General features: G+C 42.5%; 1 protein-coding gene across 2 annotated transcripts in view; it reads left to right on the top strand.

Annotated features, from left to right (window-relative positions):
- The first annotated feature begins 2,639 nt into the window (after positions 1 to 2,639).
- MIER3 (MIER family member 3) overlaps positions 2,640 to 15,336 on the top strand; it is a 30,861-nt gene continuing 18,164 nt past the window's right edge. For both annotated transcript variants that reach the window (XM_081233552.1, XM_081233551.1), the window contains exons 1-3: positions 2,640 to 2,713; positions 4,172 to 4,196; positions 7,148 to 7,293. In XM_081233552.1, coding sequence (XP_081089678.1) covers positions 2,705 to 2,713; positions 4,172 to 4,196; positions 7,148 to 7,293 — 180 coding nt within the window. In that variant the 5' untranslated portion in view covers positions 2,640 to 2,704. The remainder of the gene's footprint in view (positions 2,714 to 4,171; positions 4,197 to 7,147; positions 7,294 to 15,336) is intronic.

Raw genomic sequence — 15,336 nt, 5'->3', positions numbered from 1 at the left:
CGTATAAAAATTACTCAGTTACATGGTAAGCTTTGACAAGAACTTTTACAGCGATCCCATCGTGCCCAGTGTCCAGCATAGGACTTACTTTCTATATAATGCCACCTGTTGTGTATAATAATAACAACAGTAAAAAGTAATTTTTTATTTCAACTCCCTAGAACAAGGGGACTTTTTATCTGTACCAACTGCTAGAAGCCTTGTCATCAAAAAGAATGAAAGATCCATGTACAAACAGTAGACTTTACACACTTTATCATAAAAGGAATGTGTTATGTAAGACTGGGTGGTATACTTTTACTCTGGGGATTAGGAGTGGCAAGTGGCTCTATTTTCTTAATCTGCAAATTAATTTAGCTTCACTTATCTTTCTATGAATCCTTATTTAATAGCCTGGACATAGACTACATGAATTACATACTAGGTTGGAGAGAATATAAGCAACCAAAATTACAAGTGCCTATGCAAAATCTTTATAGCTTAATAAAAACACAATCTGCAGACACTCTACTAAGTTTAAGCAAGTGCAGGAGTCTGTATATTTCTTAGGGCAAAATGGAACCTAAGGCCACATTTATAGTTTGGATTAGCCACGTTTTGCTATGAAGGAAACATTTCTCCTTAGTGTTAAGTATGACAAGACAGGCTGCTGGAGACACTTTCTCCATGACTCGATCCCAACCCCATTCTGTGGTGGCGTGGCCTGTGGTCCAGCTCAGGGCATTGTTTAATGGCTCTGTCCATGGGATGTGTTCACTACCACTTCTCTAATCACTTAATTTCAAGCCATTTTTTACTTTGAAAACTCTAAACGCCTCATTGAGGACAGTACATACAATGTGTGCCAAGCCCTCTGGTTTCAAAGTTCAGCTGTTTTTGAGTTATTTGACTGGACAGAATGTCGAAAGATATCTTTCACAGCAGGGAAAGTGTAATTGTCCATGTCTTTATGATGTTTTGAAATGGTTGAGGTGACTTTTCTCCTAAAATTTCCATAAATAAATAACTCACCAGTGGAATAACTTTAATTTTGAGATGCCTTGCTTAAAAAGGTTGAAAGTAATCCTCTCCCCTCCTATCCATAATCCAGTCTCCACCATTGGAGGGGAGAATCGAAGGCAACCTCGGATTAAAATCCAGACCTTTCATGTTTGGACTAAAAGAATGGAAAGTTTAAGCTTCTAAAAAGTCTCTCAATTTGTGAGATTACGGCAAATAACCTCAATTCTATTATTTAATATTACACATTTTAGCAATAGTTGATAGAAGAGCTCTGGTGTCTGAGATTACACTCTTCTCCAAGTTTCTATAGGGCCCTGCTATACTTTTCTAATTGTGTTTGCATCTCACTTATCCAGGACCTTACAGTCGACTTCTCTTTTCCACTTATTTTTTTTTTTTTTTACTTTGTCTTCCATACATATTATTTCTGGCCTCCTGCCTCAAGACATCTGTGTGCCAAGGCAACTAGGAATACGGACTCGAACTTCTTGCAGGATTTACCTCTGTGGGCTACCAACGAGTTGTTGGTGAATATTTTTGTGTACTTTGCTCAGAGTTGTTCAGTGTGAAAAGGGAACTGCCAGGAGTTAGACTTAGGTCTCCCAATGAAGACCAAACGGCCATAAGACATGCCTAGGAGAAGGTACACCTCTTAAACCTTGTCCTCCATCCTCAACCCATTCACTTGCCCACAGGTCTAGTTTCCCATTTGACCCTAAGCAAATGTTTGACCTTTTGGGAGGGAGGTGGGAGGTGGGTCAGTTTCAGGCCCTTGAGTATTCCTGCTCTTCCACAGGTCTATCAAGTGTGTACCTCTGGGTCATCCCTATTTGGGATCAACCCTATTCCCTTATCACCCTATTTGGCGATTAACAAGCTCTAGTACTGTTCTAATTTTTTTTCCCGAACGTGCAGAGTTTGTATTTTATAAGCATCTTCTTTGAATCGTGCAACTCTATTCACTATCACTTCTTTGCCCTGTTGATCTTTTGCTTTTTCTTCCGTACTGTCACTATCTTCCAGAGCCTGTTTGGCAAATGACCACTTCCACCGTCCACTCCATGGGCCGGTGTACGCTGATCTGCATCCCCCATTCCTGCAGGTCTCTTAGGGGAAACCGCAAAATGCCTGGTCGCTGTCCTCTCATTCTGGACTGACACTGCCGTCCATCAGCCACTTCTTCCATTTCTCGGGGCTTCCTCTCGGCCATCCACCACCTCCTCTCTTCTTACTTAGGGAAGTCTGTCGAGTTGTCCCTCCAAGTCTCTTGCCCCTCTCCCCAACGCCCTCCCGGACCGGAGCGTCTGTCGGTCGGTCCGCAGCCGCCCCGGCCGGTTCTTGGGCCTCGACTGGGTGGACGTGGGTCTGTCCTGCGCCGATGTTTCCATCCGTCCCCCGTCTGCCTCCAATTCGGCAGGAACTTTACTCCAGCCGAGAGGGGAAGGACGGGTGAGCGCGGGTGCGGGTCGAGGCACCCGCAGCGGGCGCGGGGCGCGGCGAGGGGCGCCGGATGGGGTGGGCTTGCGAGCGGGCCGGGGGTGTCGCGGGCCGCCCTGCCCTATAAGGGGCCGAGCCGCCTCCGCCGCCGGGCGGGTGCCGGGCGGACCGCGGCGGCGGCGGCGGCGGCGGCGGCTGCTATTGGCTCAGGCTCCCCATCCGGGGACTGGGCTCGGCGCTGCTCGTTCGCCCTAAAGGTACCAATATGGCGGAGGTGAGCAGGGGAACCGGGCAGGAGCGGCCGGGCTGGAGCGGGTACCCGGCGGCCTCCCGCGGTCCCCGAGCCGGCTCGGGGGATCCGGGGCCCTTCCCGCGGCCCTACGGGGGGCGGTGTGGCGGCGCGGGGCCGCGGGGCGGCGACGGGCGGCGGCGGGGCCGGCCGGGGGGCGGGAGCGGGCGCGGGAGCTGTCTCCCTCCGGGACTAGGCCGCGGCGGCTCCTGCCCCGACACGGCCGGGCGATGGGGCCGGACGGGAGGCGGCGGCCGGCGGCAGCGAACCCCGGCCCGCGGACGCCGCCGTGCCGTGCCCCCGGGCAGCTGACGCGGGCCGCCGGAGCCTCCGCGCCGCCTCCTGGGGCCGGGGTGGGTGGAAACCGGCCGATCCCCCCCCCACCTCCGCGGCCGGATTGCAAAGCGGGGAGCGGGCTGCGCCACTGCCCTGCTGGAGGAGTGTTCTGTGACCCCGGCCCATTGGGTCCAGGCTGCGGTGCGAGGGAGCCTCACGCTCCACTTTGCTCCGGGCGCGGAGGCGAGCGGGATGCGCGGCCGCTGGGCTTCTCGAGAGGCGAGCGGGACTCCCCGCCCTGCAGCCCGGGAGGTGCGGGAGCTCCTGTGGGTAAACGGGGAGGACCAAGACCCTCGACGCTCTCTCCACGGACTCTTGGTAGCCCCACTTTTCTCCGGGCTTAAGGGGGGAGGCAGGGCGAGCGGAGCTGGCCTGGCCGTGTGCCCCGGGACTAGTGAGCTTGGGGGGAGGGGGTGGCACAGCAGAAGCCCCTCGGCAGGAGCCCGCTAGGGCGAGGGGCTCGCTGGCGGGCCCGGGGAGCGACTGAACACCCTGGAAGGAACCAGCATCTCTGGGGCTGCGGATCCGCGTCTCCGGACGCCGGAGAGAGTATGGCGCGGGGGGGGGGGGGCTTGAGCTTTGGTTTGGGGGCGAGTGTCCGGTTGAGAGCTGGCTACGCTCGGGGGCAGAGGACAGCCTAGGAATTGGGGCTACCGGGACCCAGGAGGTGGACTGGATGCGCAGGGCGAGTCCCTTCCAGGAAAGGGTGTTAGGTTGCGAGTTGTTGTTTGGGGCCGTGGAGAGCCAGGTGGGATTTTGGGGACTCCTGAGATGCCGGGGTATGGGGGACCGATGCTGTGAGCCGACTGCTCTGGGTTCTGCTTCTCTACTTTGTAACTTGCTGAGCTCCAAGCGGAGTCTTGGAGTTGCCAGTTAGACACGGGCTTCGTCCCCGGTGTGCGAGTTTGTACATTACGGACTCGGGGAGGAAGGCGAGGCAGCCAAGAGGGGCCCGAAAGGGGCCGGGAGCGATTGGAGCGAAGCTACGTCTTGCACTTTTGGCAGCTGCGGAGGAGCGCTGGGCTCCGCCTCCTCTGCGCCCTGTTGCCGGCGCTGCCTCTTTCCCTGGCTGCGCGATCTAACCGCACGTTTTCTTTTCTCTCCTAGGCTTCTTTTGGAAGTTCGAGCCCAGGTTTGTCCCGTTTTCTTACTTTTCAGTGGGTCCCAAAAGGTGATGGGGACCGAAAGATCTATTGCTCAATTTTTCCAACAAAAATTTGTCTTGCGAGTTTTTCATCATTTGTTTTTAAGAGGTTTCAGTGTTCATTTTGGTAATTAAGCTGTTGGAGGAAGGAACAGTTATACTCTTTTCTCACTTTTATCTGGCATGTTGAAAAAAATACTTTTGTTACAGAGCTGCTAATTGACAAACGTTCTTTTTAAGTAATAGATCTTTAATTCTCACATATCGTGTTTTTTCCTCCAAGCCTGAAACGGTTAATCCCAAATCTGTCACAAACTTTCCACTAACTTTAGCAGTTTAATTTACATTTTAATTTTTTTGAGAAATTGTCTCTTTAATTTGTCAGAACTTTGGGGGTGCTTATATTGATCATTAATCCTGACTCTTCATCTCCTCTTATTTTGTCTCATACATTTTTCACAATTGAGAAGTGTCTGTGGATTGTATTAAATTCAAAATTGAGAGTTATGTAAAGCTATCCTAATTAAAAGAAACACATACTTTCTGAGTTTGGCAAAGAAAAGTGATAATACAGAATTTTTGAGGTGAGACAACATTAGATCATCTAGGACAGTGTTTCTTAACCATTTTGGTGTTAGAAACCCCTGTCAGGATCTGATGAAAGCAAGGGACTCTGTCTTCAGAACTCTGCACATAATGGATAATTGCATATAACTTGGGGTTTGTGGAACCCCTGAAACCCATCTATGGCAGAGACCTTTCCTCATGTGCTGAAATGTTAAGGACAGCTTTGTTTCAGTTTCTTATTCTCTTTCCAGCCCCCTTTTGGCTTCCTCTTTTCCCTCTCGTAGTCTCCAGGAAAAGTGCCTCTGAACTAGTTCAACTCCCTTATTTTACACTTGAGGAGACTTCTAAATAACTCTACCGAGAGTTACCTAGTTAATAGCAGAGTCTGGATGGGCTCCCAAGTCTTCTGTTACCACATGTTGCCTTAGAGTCCATTTCATTGCGTATTACTTCGTGTCTTGAGTCAACCTTTAATGTCTCACTTGATTATCGTTTAAGGTATTATAAAATAATTAACACCAAGTAGAAGAAATTTGTGGCTATTTTGAAAATAGCTATGTCTTTACATTTAAAAATTGTTTTAAGTTTCTCTAATTTTGAGACAAACATTTCTTTGTTATAGCTGATTTCGGGGAAAGAATATTTATATACATGATGCCAAACATCTGGATGATAATGGAATTTTTCCATTTTGCATCACTGTCTGCTTTTAAGAAGTTGCAATCTAAATAAAAAGCAAAAAGTGTGGTTTTAGTGTTTAAACAAACTTATAACTTGTTTATAATCAATTAGCCAATTCTTAAGAACATTTTAGAACCAGAAGAGACTAGAGGTCATTAAACCAACCCTATGAATTTTATAAATGAAAAACTGGACCCAGGCCCCGATGGTTTAAATGACTTGCCTCAGGTCCCAGAAAGCCAGGGACAAAGCCAAGAGTAGACCCTCAGGCCCTTCTGTTTCTGGCTGTTATTGAATGAACACTTTTCCTCTTTCAGGGGAAGCCTTAAAAGTGTGCCCAGTGATACGTGGATTAGAAAGAGGGTAGAGCTCTGCTTTCAAGGAGGTAGAAGAGTTACCATCTACTTCATACCTTACACTTTGGCATACCCCAAAAGTTTCCAGGAATTTCTCAAAGAAAATTTGTAATGGTTGTTCTGCTTTTCAGCTATTTAACAAATATTCATCTTTCTCTAAAATTAATTTAAACTACCTATACTTCAACAGGCCTTTAAAATGAGCAGGTTAATATCTTTCAGCATTCAAAAAATAACATAATGTAAACCTCCTAAAGAATAGAGTCACATAGGAATTTTATTATTTTTAGGGCTAATGATTAGAGTTCTCTGAACTCAGAATCAAAAACATTGAATTGTCTGTGGTTTTTTCCATAGTGAAAAATCTTTGGTCTAGTTCAGTGTTTTGGTAATGATCTTAATGTCCTTAAATGTTTCAAATTTTAAAATATTAAATAGCTTGACTAAAAACACAGCAAACTTTTTGTGTTGAATATGCTTCCTTCCACTTCTCCCTTTCTCCACTCCAAGATTCTAATACTTCTTTCCTTGCCAGCTCTGAGAGTGATCTAATTAAATTACGTAGTAGAGTAAAACAAATGGAGAAAATCCTGTTTTTCATAAATTTGACTTCATTTTCTCGGGATTATGGATAGTATTCACTTCTCAACTTGGTTTTCAGGGTATCCTGTTGACTTCAGATTTGCCATTAAAAAGCATTACCATCTTTTTTTTTTTGCCACACCACGTGGCTTGCAGGATCTTAGTTACCAACCAGGGATCGAACCCATCCCCCCTGTAGTGGAAGTGCAGAGTCCTAACCACTGGATCACCAGGGAATTGCCAAGCATTACCATCTTATAAACAAGTTGGAATTGACCAAAACAACTTGCAATGGGATACATCTTCCAAAGCTCTTAGATATGATTTTCTGTATTCCCTTCACATAACCTTAAGAACTTTATTAGTAGTCCAAAGAAAAGCATGCTCTTATGGTTTAATGCTGGGGAGCCTGAAATACTGTTTTAGACATGAAAAGTGAGGTAGTGCTTTTGAAGACTGAATTGCTGTATAGCTGCTTCACAGAAATTTGTATTTCTTCTAAAAACCACATTTCTGTTGTTATTTGAACCTTTATTTGAGGGTTAGAATTTGAGTAAGGTTAATATTCCCTTCTACTGAAGCTTTTAGCCTCACTATATAAGACTCTTGTGAAGTCTTCCTTTCATAATCCTTCTCACATTTTTCTGCTGCTTTTAGACAAGTGTATCAAGGAACTGGCGGTAGAACACAAATTATTTTCTTTTGTAAATAGCCTTGTGAACCTGTAAAGTGATTCAGTTTGTTTCCTTCCAGTTGGGTCTTTGTCTTCTGAGGATCATGATTTTGACCCCACTGCTGAGATGTTGGTCCATGACTATGATGATGAAAGAACTCTTGAAGAAGAGGAAATGATGGATGAGGGTAAAAACTTCAGTTCTGAAATTGAAGACTTAGAAAAGGTAAAGGATTTTACTTTAGTATTTTAATACAAACTTATGGTAAAGATTTTGACATTCTATTATAAATTATTTATAACCTACCTGAAATAAAAATAGTATCAGAAGGACCTACTGTATAGCACAGGGAACTGTATCTTGTAATAGTGTATAATGGAAAAGAATCTGAAAAAGAATATATATATACACACATATTTATAAGAATATATATACACACATATATATAAATATCTGAATCACTTGGCTGTACACCTGAAACTAATACAACATTGTAAATCAACTGTACTTCAATTAAAAAAATAGTATCAGCGTATTTCCTTTTGACCTAACTTGTGCAGAAAGTTACTGATTTTCTTATTATTTTGAAGGATAGCCTAATAAGTACATTTTCATATAACTTTTAAAAATTATTTTATGTTTGTTAACCTGTTTTTAAGTTTATACCAGGACAATGAACTAGGTACATTTACAGATGAGAATATTGAGATATAGAGAACTGTAGGAAACTTAGTTCTGAATCCTAGCCCAGCCTCTTTGCATTATATCACACTATTTTACTGAGGGGCAAACTTGAGTTTAACTAAGCACTGCAGTAGATACAGGGAGAAGTTTTCCTTCAAGAAACTTAAAATCTGATAGATTACTATAAGAAAATGGAGAGAGAAAAAGTTTTACTCTGTTTTTAAATGTGAATTAGTAATATCCTGTTTCCTCCCCACCCAGTCATCTTTTAGAAAGTTGGGAAGGTAAATGTAGTTTATAACTTTTAAAACCCCAAATCAGTATAAATTCAAATGAACTGGATTTTAAACATATATTTATACCAGGAACTACAGAGAGAGGGGTTCCTTGAAAAGATTATACTTATCTGTAAATTAACCTTATTTGCAAATTTCTAATCAGCCCAGAATAACAAAAGTTTTCGGGAAGAATACTGAGTTTTCATACTTCTTTTTCTTGAAGAAGACAAAGCACTTTCTTAAGTAATCTCTTCTGCTATCTTTGTGAGGCAGGGCTGTGCTATTACTGCGTTTATTCTTTCATCTTAACACACAGGGAAACAGAAGCAGAGTCTTCAGGGCCTAGACCCCAGGCTTGCTCCTGTAGACCTGAAATCTTCTAAACATGTTTATTCCTTTGGCAGATTAATCCAACGTGGTTGCGGTTAGATTTAATCATTAAAAAAAAATACATATACCTCCTGTAAAAGCCAAACAGATTTGGGAATATAGAGATAAAATTGTTAGGAAATAATCAAGAAGAAAAGTCTTACCCATCACTTCTTTCAGGGGTGCTGATAAGTTGTTGCCTGTTGATGAGAAAAGATACCCAAGAGTCTCAAGCTCTGCCTTGACTTTATTCAGGGAATTTGTTTCTACCTCTTATGAGTAGGTAGCCTAGAATAATGGAGAATTATAATCCAGCTAGCATTATCACTAAGCCAAGGACTGTGGTGGGTCCTGGGATTGCAAAAATGCGCAATTGGACAATGTTTCTGATCTCTAGGAGCTTATGGTCTAGTGTGGGGTGACAAATGAGAGCAAAGATTTTTTTGATGTCCTCTGCTAAGAACTATGAAAGCAGTAAGCAGTGAGAGCTATGGGAGAAAGGATTTATGTCTAGTAAAAGGTGTTTAGCCTCGTGGAAGTTCATGGAAGGCTTCTTAGAATACATACTTCTCTTCTGTAGTTTTTTATGTCAGGACACTGCTGTGGGCTTGGTCCAAAGTCCCAGGTGACGGGGCTTCCCTGGTGGTGCAGTGGTTGAGAATCTGCCTGCCGATGCAGGGGACACGGGTTCGTGCCCCGTTCCGGGAAGTTCCCACGTGCCGCGGAGTGGCTGGGCCCGTGAGCCATGGCCGCTGAGCCTGCGCGTCCGGAGCCTGTGCTCCGCAACGGGAGAGGCCACAACAGTGAGAGGCCCGCGTACCGCAAAAAAAAAAAAAAGTCCCAGGTGGTCTTATAATGTACCTTCCTTAATTATGTGTTTGCTGTTAAAGATAGGGAGACAACAGTCTATTTACAGCATGACATAAGAAAAGAATATGAATGTGCCAGACTGTGCTTTAACCACACAAATAGATGTTCTGTCAGTAAACTAGTAAGAATTTAAAATTCATTTAATGTGTTAACGTAGTTACTACTTGAGTATGGGTAATCTGGTAGAGGTTTTTATGGGCTGGTAAAATTTTGTTTTTCAGATTTGTAGGTTTTATTCTTCCAGAGATTATAGTAATAGCTGCTTTAATCTGTGTGGTGAGTTTTAAAAGAAGATTAGGGAAGATATAGCGAAATAATCAACAGCAAAGAGTTACTCGCTTGGCTATTCACAGAAATACCTAGTTTCTATTGCTATGATTTTCATTTTGTTTAGTAAACTCCAGTAATTAAATCTTTGTAATGACACCTGTCACTGAATTTGTAGATTCTGAAAAATTACAGGCCTTTAAATGTTTCAACTTTTCTGTACTTAGGCAGTTTTGCTTCTTGGCATTTTGTCGCATTCTTGGAAATTGAGACAAAAATCCAGGTGATTGTTAAACAAATTCTAGTGAAGACCTAAGAGCTGTGTCCTTGCTCAGAAGGCTAATCCTTCTCTCATTGAGCAAGGGACAAGAGGAGCTGTTTCTAAGAGTGACTGACTGCTCACTTCATCTGAACTGTGATTCTTATCTGCAGTAAAGCATAACTGTGTCGATGTGGTCTCTGTTCTTTATTGATGTTTTAATGAAACATGAAAACAAAGAAAAGAAACAGTAGATAGAGACACAACTATAAAGAGTAAGGATCATTTTATTTTTAGAAGAAGTTTGAAATTATTTCTACACAATTTAAAATAATGTATTCTATTAATCTTATATTATTGGAACAGTGATTTAGGTGTTGGTACATGGTAACAGTCTTAGAGCCTTGGTGTTAACGTTTTAAAAAACTACAAGTTGTTACGCTCATAGTAAATAAATTTGATAGTTTGTAGTCTATACATATGGCCTTTATTTTGGTACTTACAAATTTTTAGTACATTATATGTTATGGAAAATAAGAGCGGTACAAAATCAGTTTTCTTACAGTAGCACTTTGGTAAGTATAGAGAATAGATTATGTGACAAGATTTTAGTTATTAACCATACTAAAATAAGGTTTATGTTATATCATTCTACATTTTAATTTATTCATGTTACTGTTTCCTGAGAGGTTTTAATTTAATAATCCTAGATTTAGACCTATAACTTTTTAAAAAGTAATTTACATTTCTGCCTTTATTAATATATAGATTTCTCCTCTGATATGCATTGCGAAATGAGACTTTGGTCTAGGTCCTTATTGATTTATTTTTAAAACATTTAAAAAAGTTATATGTATGCTGTTTTGCATCCTGTATTATAAGATACCAGACTGGTGTTACGTGAAAATTAATTTGTACCTCACTTAGACAATGTCATTTGACCCATTCAGCAACACCATCAGGTGTGTCAGACAAGTATTAACGTTATTTCCTTGGCTCAGAGGCCTTGTTGATTGTAAGATGTACCATAGATTTAGAAATAGCATAGATGGGAGCAGGGAGGGACATTACTATGAGAAATCTCTACAGTGGTAATGACCTGCATCCTGATTTCTGATATGTGAGGTTATGCATCATAGGATTAATGAAATAATGTGTTTTTCTATTTACAGATGAGGAAATAGAGGTGAGAGGGGTTAGGTGATGTGCCCACAGTAGTAGTTAGCAATTAGGGAGTCTTCTGCCTCTAAATATTGTGCTCTTCCTGTTACAAATCCTTTGACTTACAAAACAGTTCATTTATAAGTGTGACTGGACTCAGATGTGTCCCTTGAAATTTAAAAAGGTTCAACAAAATGCCTGAGAAATATTGTAGAAGAGAAAAATCCTCATCCCTGGGATAAGGTGCTAGATCAAACTTCTAAGCTGATCTAGCCACCACAGATCCTCAGAGACTTTGAGATTTGCTAATTCAATTTTGAAAACATTTCTTCTGTGCTTCAAAGGACTAAGTGCTTTATTAATAGGCTCTAACAGAAAGCTCATTTGTAAAGTGCTTCAGAGACTGGATTAAACTTTTCCAGTTTTGCTTTAAAGTTTTAGTACAGATAATTTCTGTGTTTTAGCACCAGCCCCTTCTAGGGGTCATTACAGTGTCATCCTTTGACTGTATTAAGGAGGTTTCCACTAAGATGGTCCCCTTCTCCCTCAACGGATGATCATGCTTGTATGTTTATAGAGAAAGTAGGATTTTCATGAATGACTACCCAGAACCTCCTGTTTGCCCCACACATGCAAACTTAACTTTTATGCTAATTCTTCCTTCCTTCTCTCCGGTCCCAAAAGTATCTTCCACACTATCTTCCCAAGCTAGTCCCTAGATTCCACCCCTTTAGCCCTCAGTTTATTCTTCTACTTATTTTTTTATTCCAGTAAGGCCTCCTACTCATATATTTCCCACATTTGGAAATTCTGTTTTGACCCTGTGTTGCCCTTCAACATTCTCTTTTTATAGTGTATGCACTTTCTCCCCTCCCATTCAGTCCTCAGCTTTGCTTCTCCCAACAGGTTGTAAGGTCACCAATAATTCTTGATTGACAGATACAAAGAATTCATGTCTGCTTTATCTTGCTTGATCTCTCTTTGATATTTGACCCAAGTGACCATCCGTGGTTTCTCCACCCTTGCTTCTTTCTTAACTTACATAATCCTGCATTTTCTCCTAGTTCTACTTCTTCCCTCTGGTGTTTCCCTCTGTAGTATTTATGGACTTTTCTTTCTTTACCCTCATTTTGATTGACGGTATTCCCCAGGGTTCTAGCTTTTGTCTTCTCACTCTGTATTCCTCTTCTGGATAACTCATTCAAACCCAGTGCTTCGACTTTCACCTTAAATCATCTACTGCCCCACCCTCTACCCTTAAGTTTGTCTTCTGTTTTGGTCTTATAATGATGCTATAGCTATTTAACCTTCTCAGGCCAGAAACGAGCAATCCACTTAGACTCCTGTGTTACCTGCATTCCCTCTCTCACGTAAGTCAAGAAACATTTTCTTTAATTCCCTTCTTAGTTCAGGCTCTTATTCTTCTACTCCCCCTAGGATGTCTTTTTCAAAATACAAATCATATCTAAAGTTTTCCAGACGTGTCCCATTGTCTATAGGGTAATATATCTGAAAATTCTTCTAATAAAGCATAGATCCCCTTCTCTTTACTCTCCCTGAATGAGCTCATGTACTCCTGTGGCTTTAAATATCATCTAGATGCTAATGAATGCCAGATTTATATCTTTAGCCCAGCCTGATCCTCTGAGCTCCAGGCTCTTAGCCAACTTGACTTTTCCACTTGGATGTTTCATAGTCCTCTCAAACTTAACTTTGTGTCTTCTGCAGAACTCTTTTTTTTTTTTAATTATGAAATTCACCGTATTCTCCTCCTCTCAAACATTTTGGTTTTTTTTAAAAAATAAATTTATTTATTTATCTTTGGCTGAGTTGGATCTTTGTTGCCTGCACACGGGCTTTCTCTGGTTGCGGCGAGCGGGGGCTATTCTTCGTTGCGGTGTGCGGGCTTCTCGTTGCAGCGGCTTCTCTTGTTGCGGAGCACGGTCTCTAGGCGCACGGGCTTCAGTAGTTGTGGCTCGTGGGCTCTAGAGCACAGACTTAGTAGTTCTGGCGCACGGGCTTAGTTGCTCCGCGGCAGATGGGATCTTTCCGGACCAGGGCTCAAACCCATGTTCCCTGCATTGGCAGGCGGATTCTTAATCACTGCGCCACCAGGGAAATCCCTCTGCAGAGCTCTTAATTTTTTTCCTTCATAAACCTTTCCTTACTTTAGTCTTTACTATCTCAGTAAAAGTTATCACGATAGGCAGTTGCTCAGATAGAAATCTGGGGAGTTGTCCTTCTTTCTCCCTTTTACTCCAGTAGCCCATTTGATTCCACCTCAGAATACATCTCATCTATTCACTTCTCTCCATGTCTGTTTCACTACCCTAACCCAGCATGCAACTCCTAAGTGGTCTCACTGCTTTTCTCTTCTCTCTTCACCTCCCCAAACTTATCTTCATACAGCTGCCCAGGATTTAAGAAGAAATAAAGTCATGTCACTCCAGCTTTATAATTCTCCAATGGCTTCCCATTCCCCTGGGAATGTAAAGTCCAAGTTTCTTTCCCATGAGGCCTTTTGTGATCTGCCTCCGCTTGTCTTTCTAATCTCCTCTTGAGCCATTCTTCCTTCTACTCTCTGTGCTCTGGCCGTTGGCTTAGTGGAAAACCATATTCAGGCCTCAAGTGTGTTGTTTCCTTTGCCTGGAATGCTCCTCAGGGGATTGGTCACTTCTCAGACTTCGGGCCTCAGCTGAAGTCATTCAGTGTCTTCCTCTGTAACCCTATGACTGTAGGCCCTCCACATAATTCTGTATCTCAGGACCCTAGTGATTTCTTTTGCACTCATCTTAACTGGCAGTTCCGTATTTGAGTATTGTTGGTATCCCCCTAGTCTGTAAGTTGTAGAAGGGCAAGACCTGTGTTTCATACTAGCACCTGGCACAGTGGGCTCCTGGCAGAGTCACTGCTCAGTCAGTGTTTCTGACGATGAACCACAAGTCCCTAGCACACAACCCTCATCTGTTAAAAGCCTCTTCATCTTTCAAGACTTAGCTCAGTCTTTGTCCTCTGTGTGATAGTTCCCTACCATATACTATTATTCCTGGAGCATAGGTCTTCCCTTCTCTGTACCTACCATTTCATAGCACCAATTCCAGAACTGATTAAAGCAGCTATCACAGTGTTTTACAATTGTTAACTTATCAGTTCCTTCCACCAAGACTGAATTTCTTGAGAGCAGGGATTTCTTTTCATTATTTTTGGAAATTTTATTTCTTTACCCATAGCCAGTAGTCCTCCAGATGGTACCTAGAGCTCAGTAAATGCTGTATTGATGGGAAGGCGGACTATCAGTGCATGATGAGTGAAAGTTGCCATCTCCCCAGTTCATGGAGGGAATCTGAAACTGTAAAGTTTTGGAGAACTATTGCTAACAGGTGGTTGGCAAAGGCTGTAACCAGTCTCCTCTTACAACTAGTGTGAACCAAAGGGAATGGGCTGTATGGACTCTGCAAGGAGCAGGACTGGAGAAACTCTCAATGTGGTTCTGGCACCTTCGAAGGGTTCTTTCATTTGGGAGAAGAATACTTCATGAGGTTTTCCCGTGGCATGGGTGAATTTCTGTCCATCCTGACCATCCACCTTAATTTGTGCTGAATTTGTCCATGCTCCCAAAGCAGCTTTTTACTGATTTCAGTTCCAAGCTGAAAAGATTTCATGAGTGGCATGGTCATTGGAAAGGTGCATGTCTGCTACTGCAAATTCACAAGTTAGCATTCTGTCATATACCTTATTCTAAGCTTATAACATGAATCTGTTTCATTCAGGCATAGTGAAAAATGTGAGTTCTATACTGCAAAGGTGAAGGCAAATTCTTAGGGACCCCCAGAACCTGTGTCCCCTGTGGGCCCTGGTGGGCAGCCAGCTGGCTCTCTGGGAGACATCATTGGCTCTCCTCAGCTCACTTTGTGATCAACTGTAGGCATGTTTTGCATACTCTGCTTTCATGTTTTCATGCTGTGTGCTTCATGACTTAGATATTTTTTTTAAAGGGAAAATTAAACCGTAAGCTAGTTTTAAAAGTGAATCTCTTAATAGATGGACATAAACGTCTTTAAAATATTTAAGAAATTAACTAGTTCATGAATATATGGTTTTGAAGTTATTTAAATGATAATTATAAATAGTTCTATGCATTTTAGTGGTTGAATTAAAATACTTTAAAAAAGGAAATATAGCACTCATTTTCAGATTAGTGGAGGGAAAAAACAATGACTGGGTGCCACTATGTGGCATGGCATAAGTATTCATAACACAGGTAGCCCTGCAGCCAGAGTCTGTAATTTTATCAAAGCAGCACTGCCAGTAAGAGAACTTGGGGGCCTGGGATTCGAACCCAGAACTAAGCCTCAATTTTCTCATCTGTAAGATGGTGAT

Source organism: Mesoplodon bidens, assembly GCF_964165515.1.
Source record: "Mesoplodon bidens genome assembly, chromosome: 4".
Taxonomy (NCBI): Eukaryota; Metazoa; Chordata; class Mammalia; order Artiodactyla; family Ziphiidae; genus Mesoplodon; species Mesoplodon bidens.
This window is presented reverse-complemented; position numbering and strand designations above follow the sequence as displayed.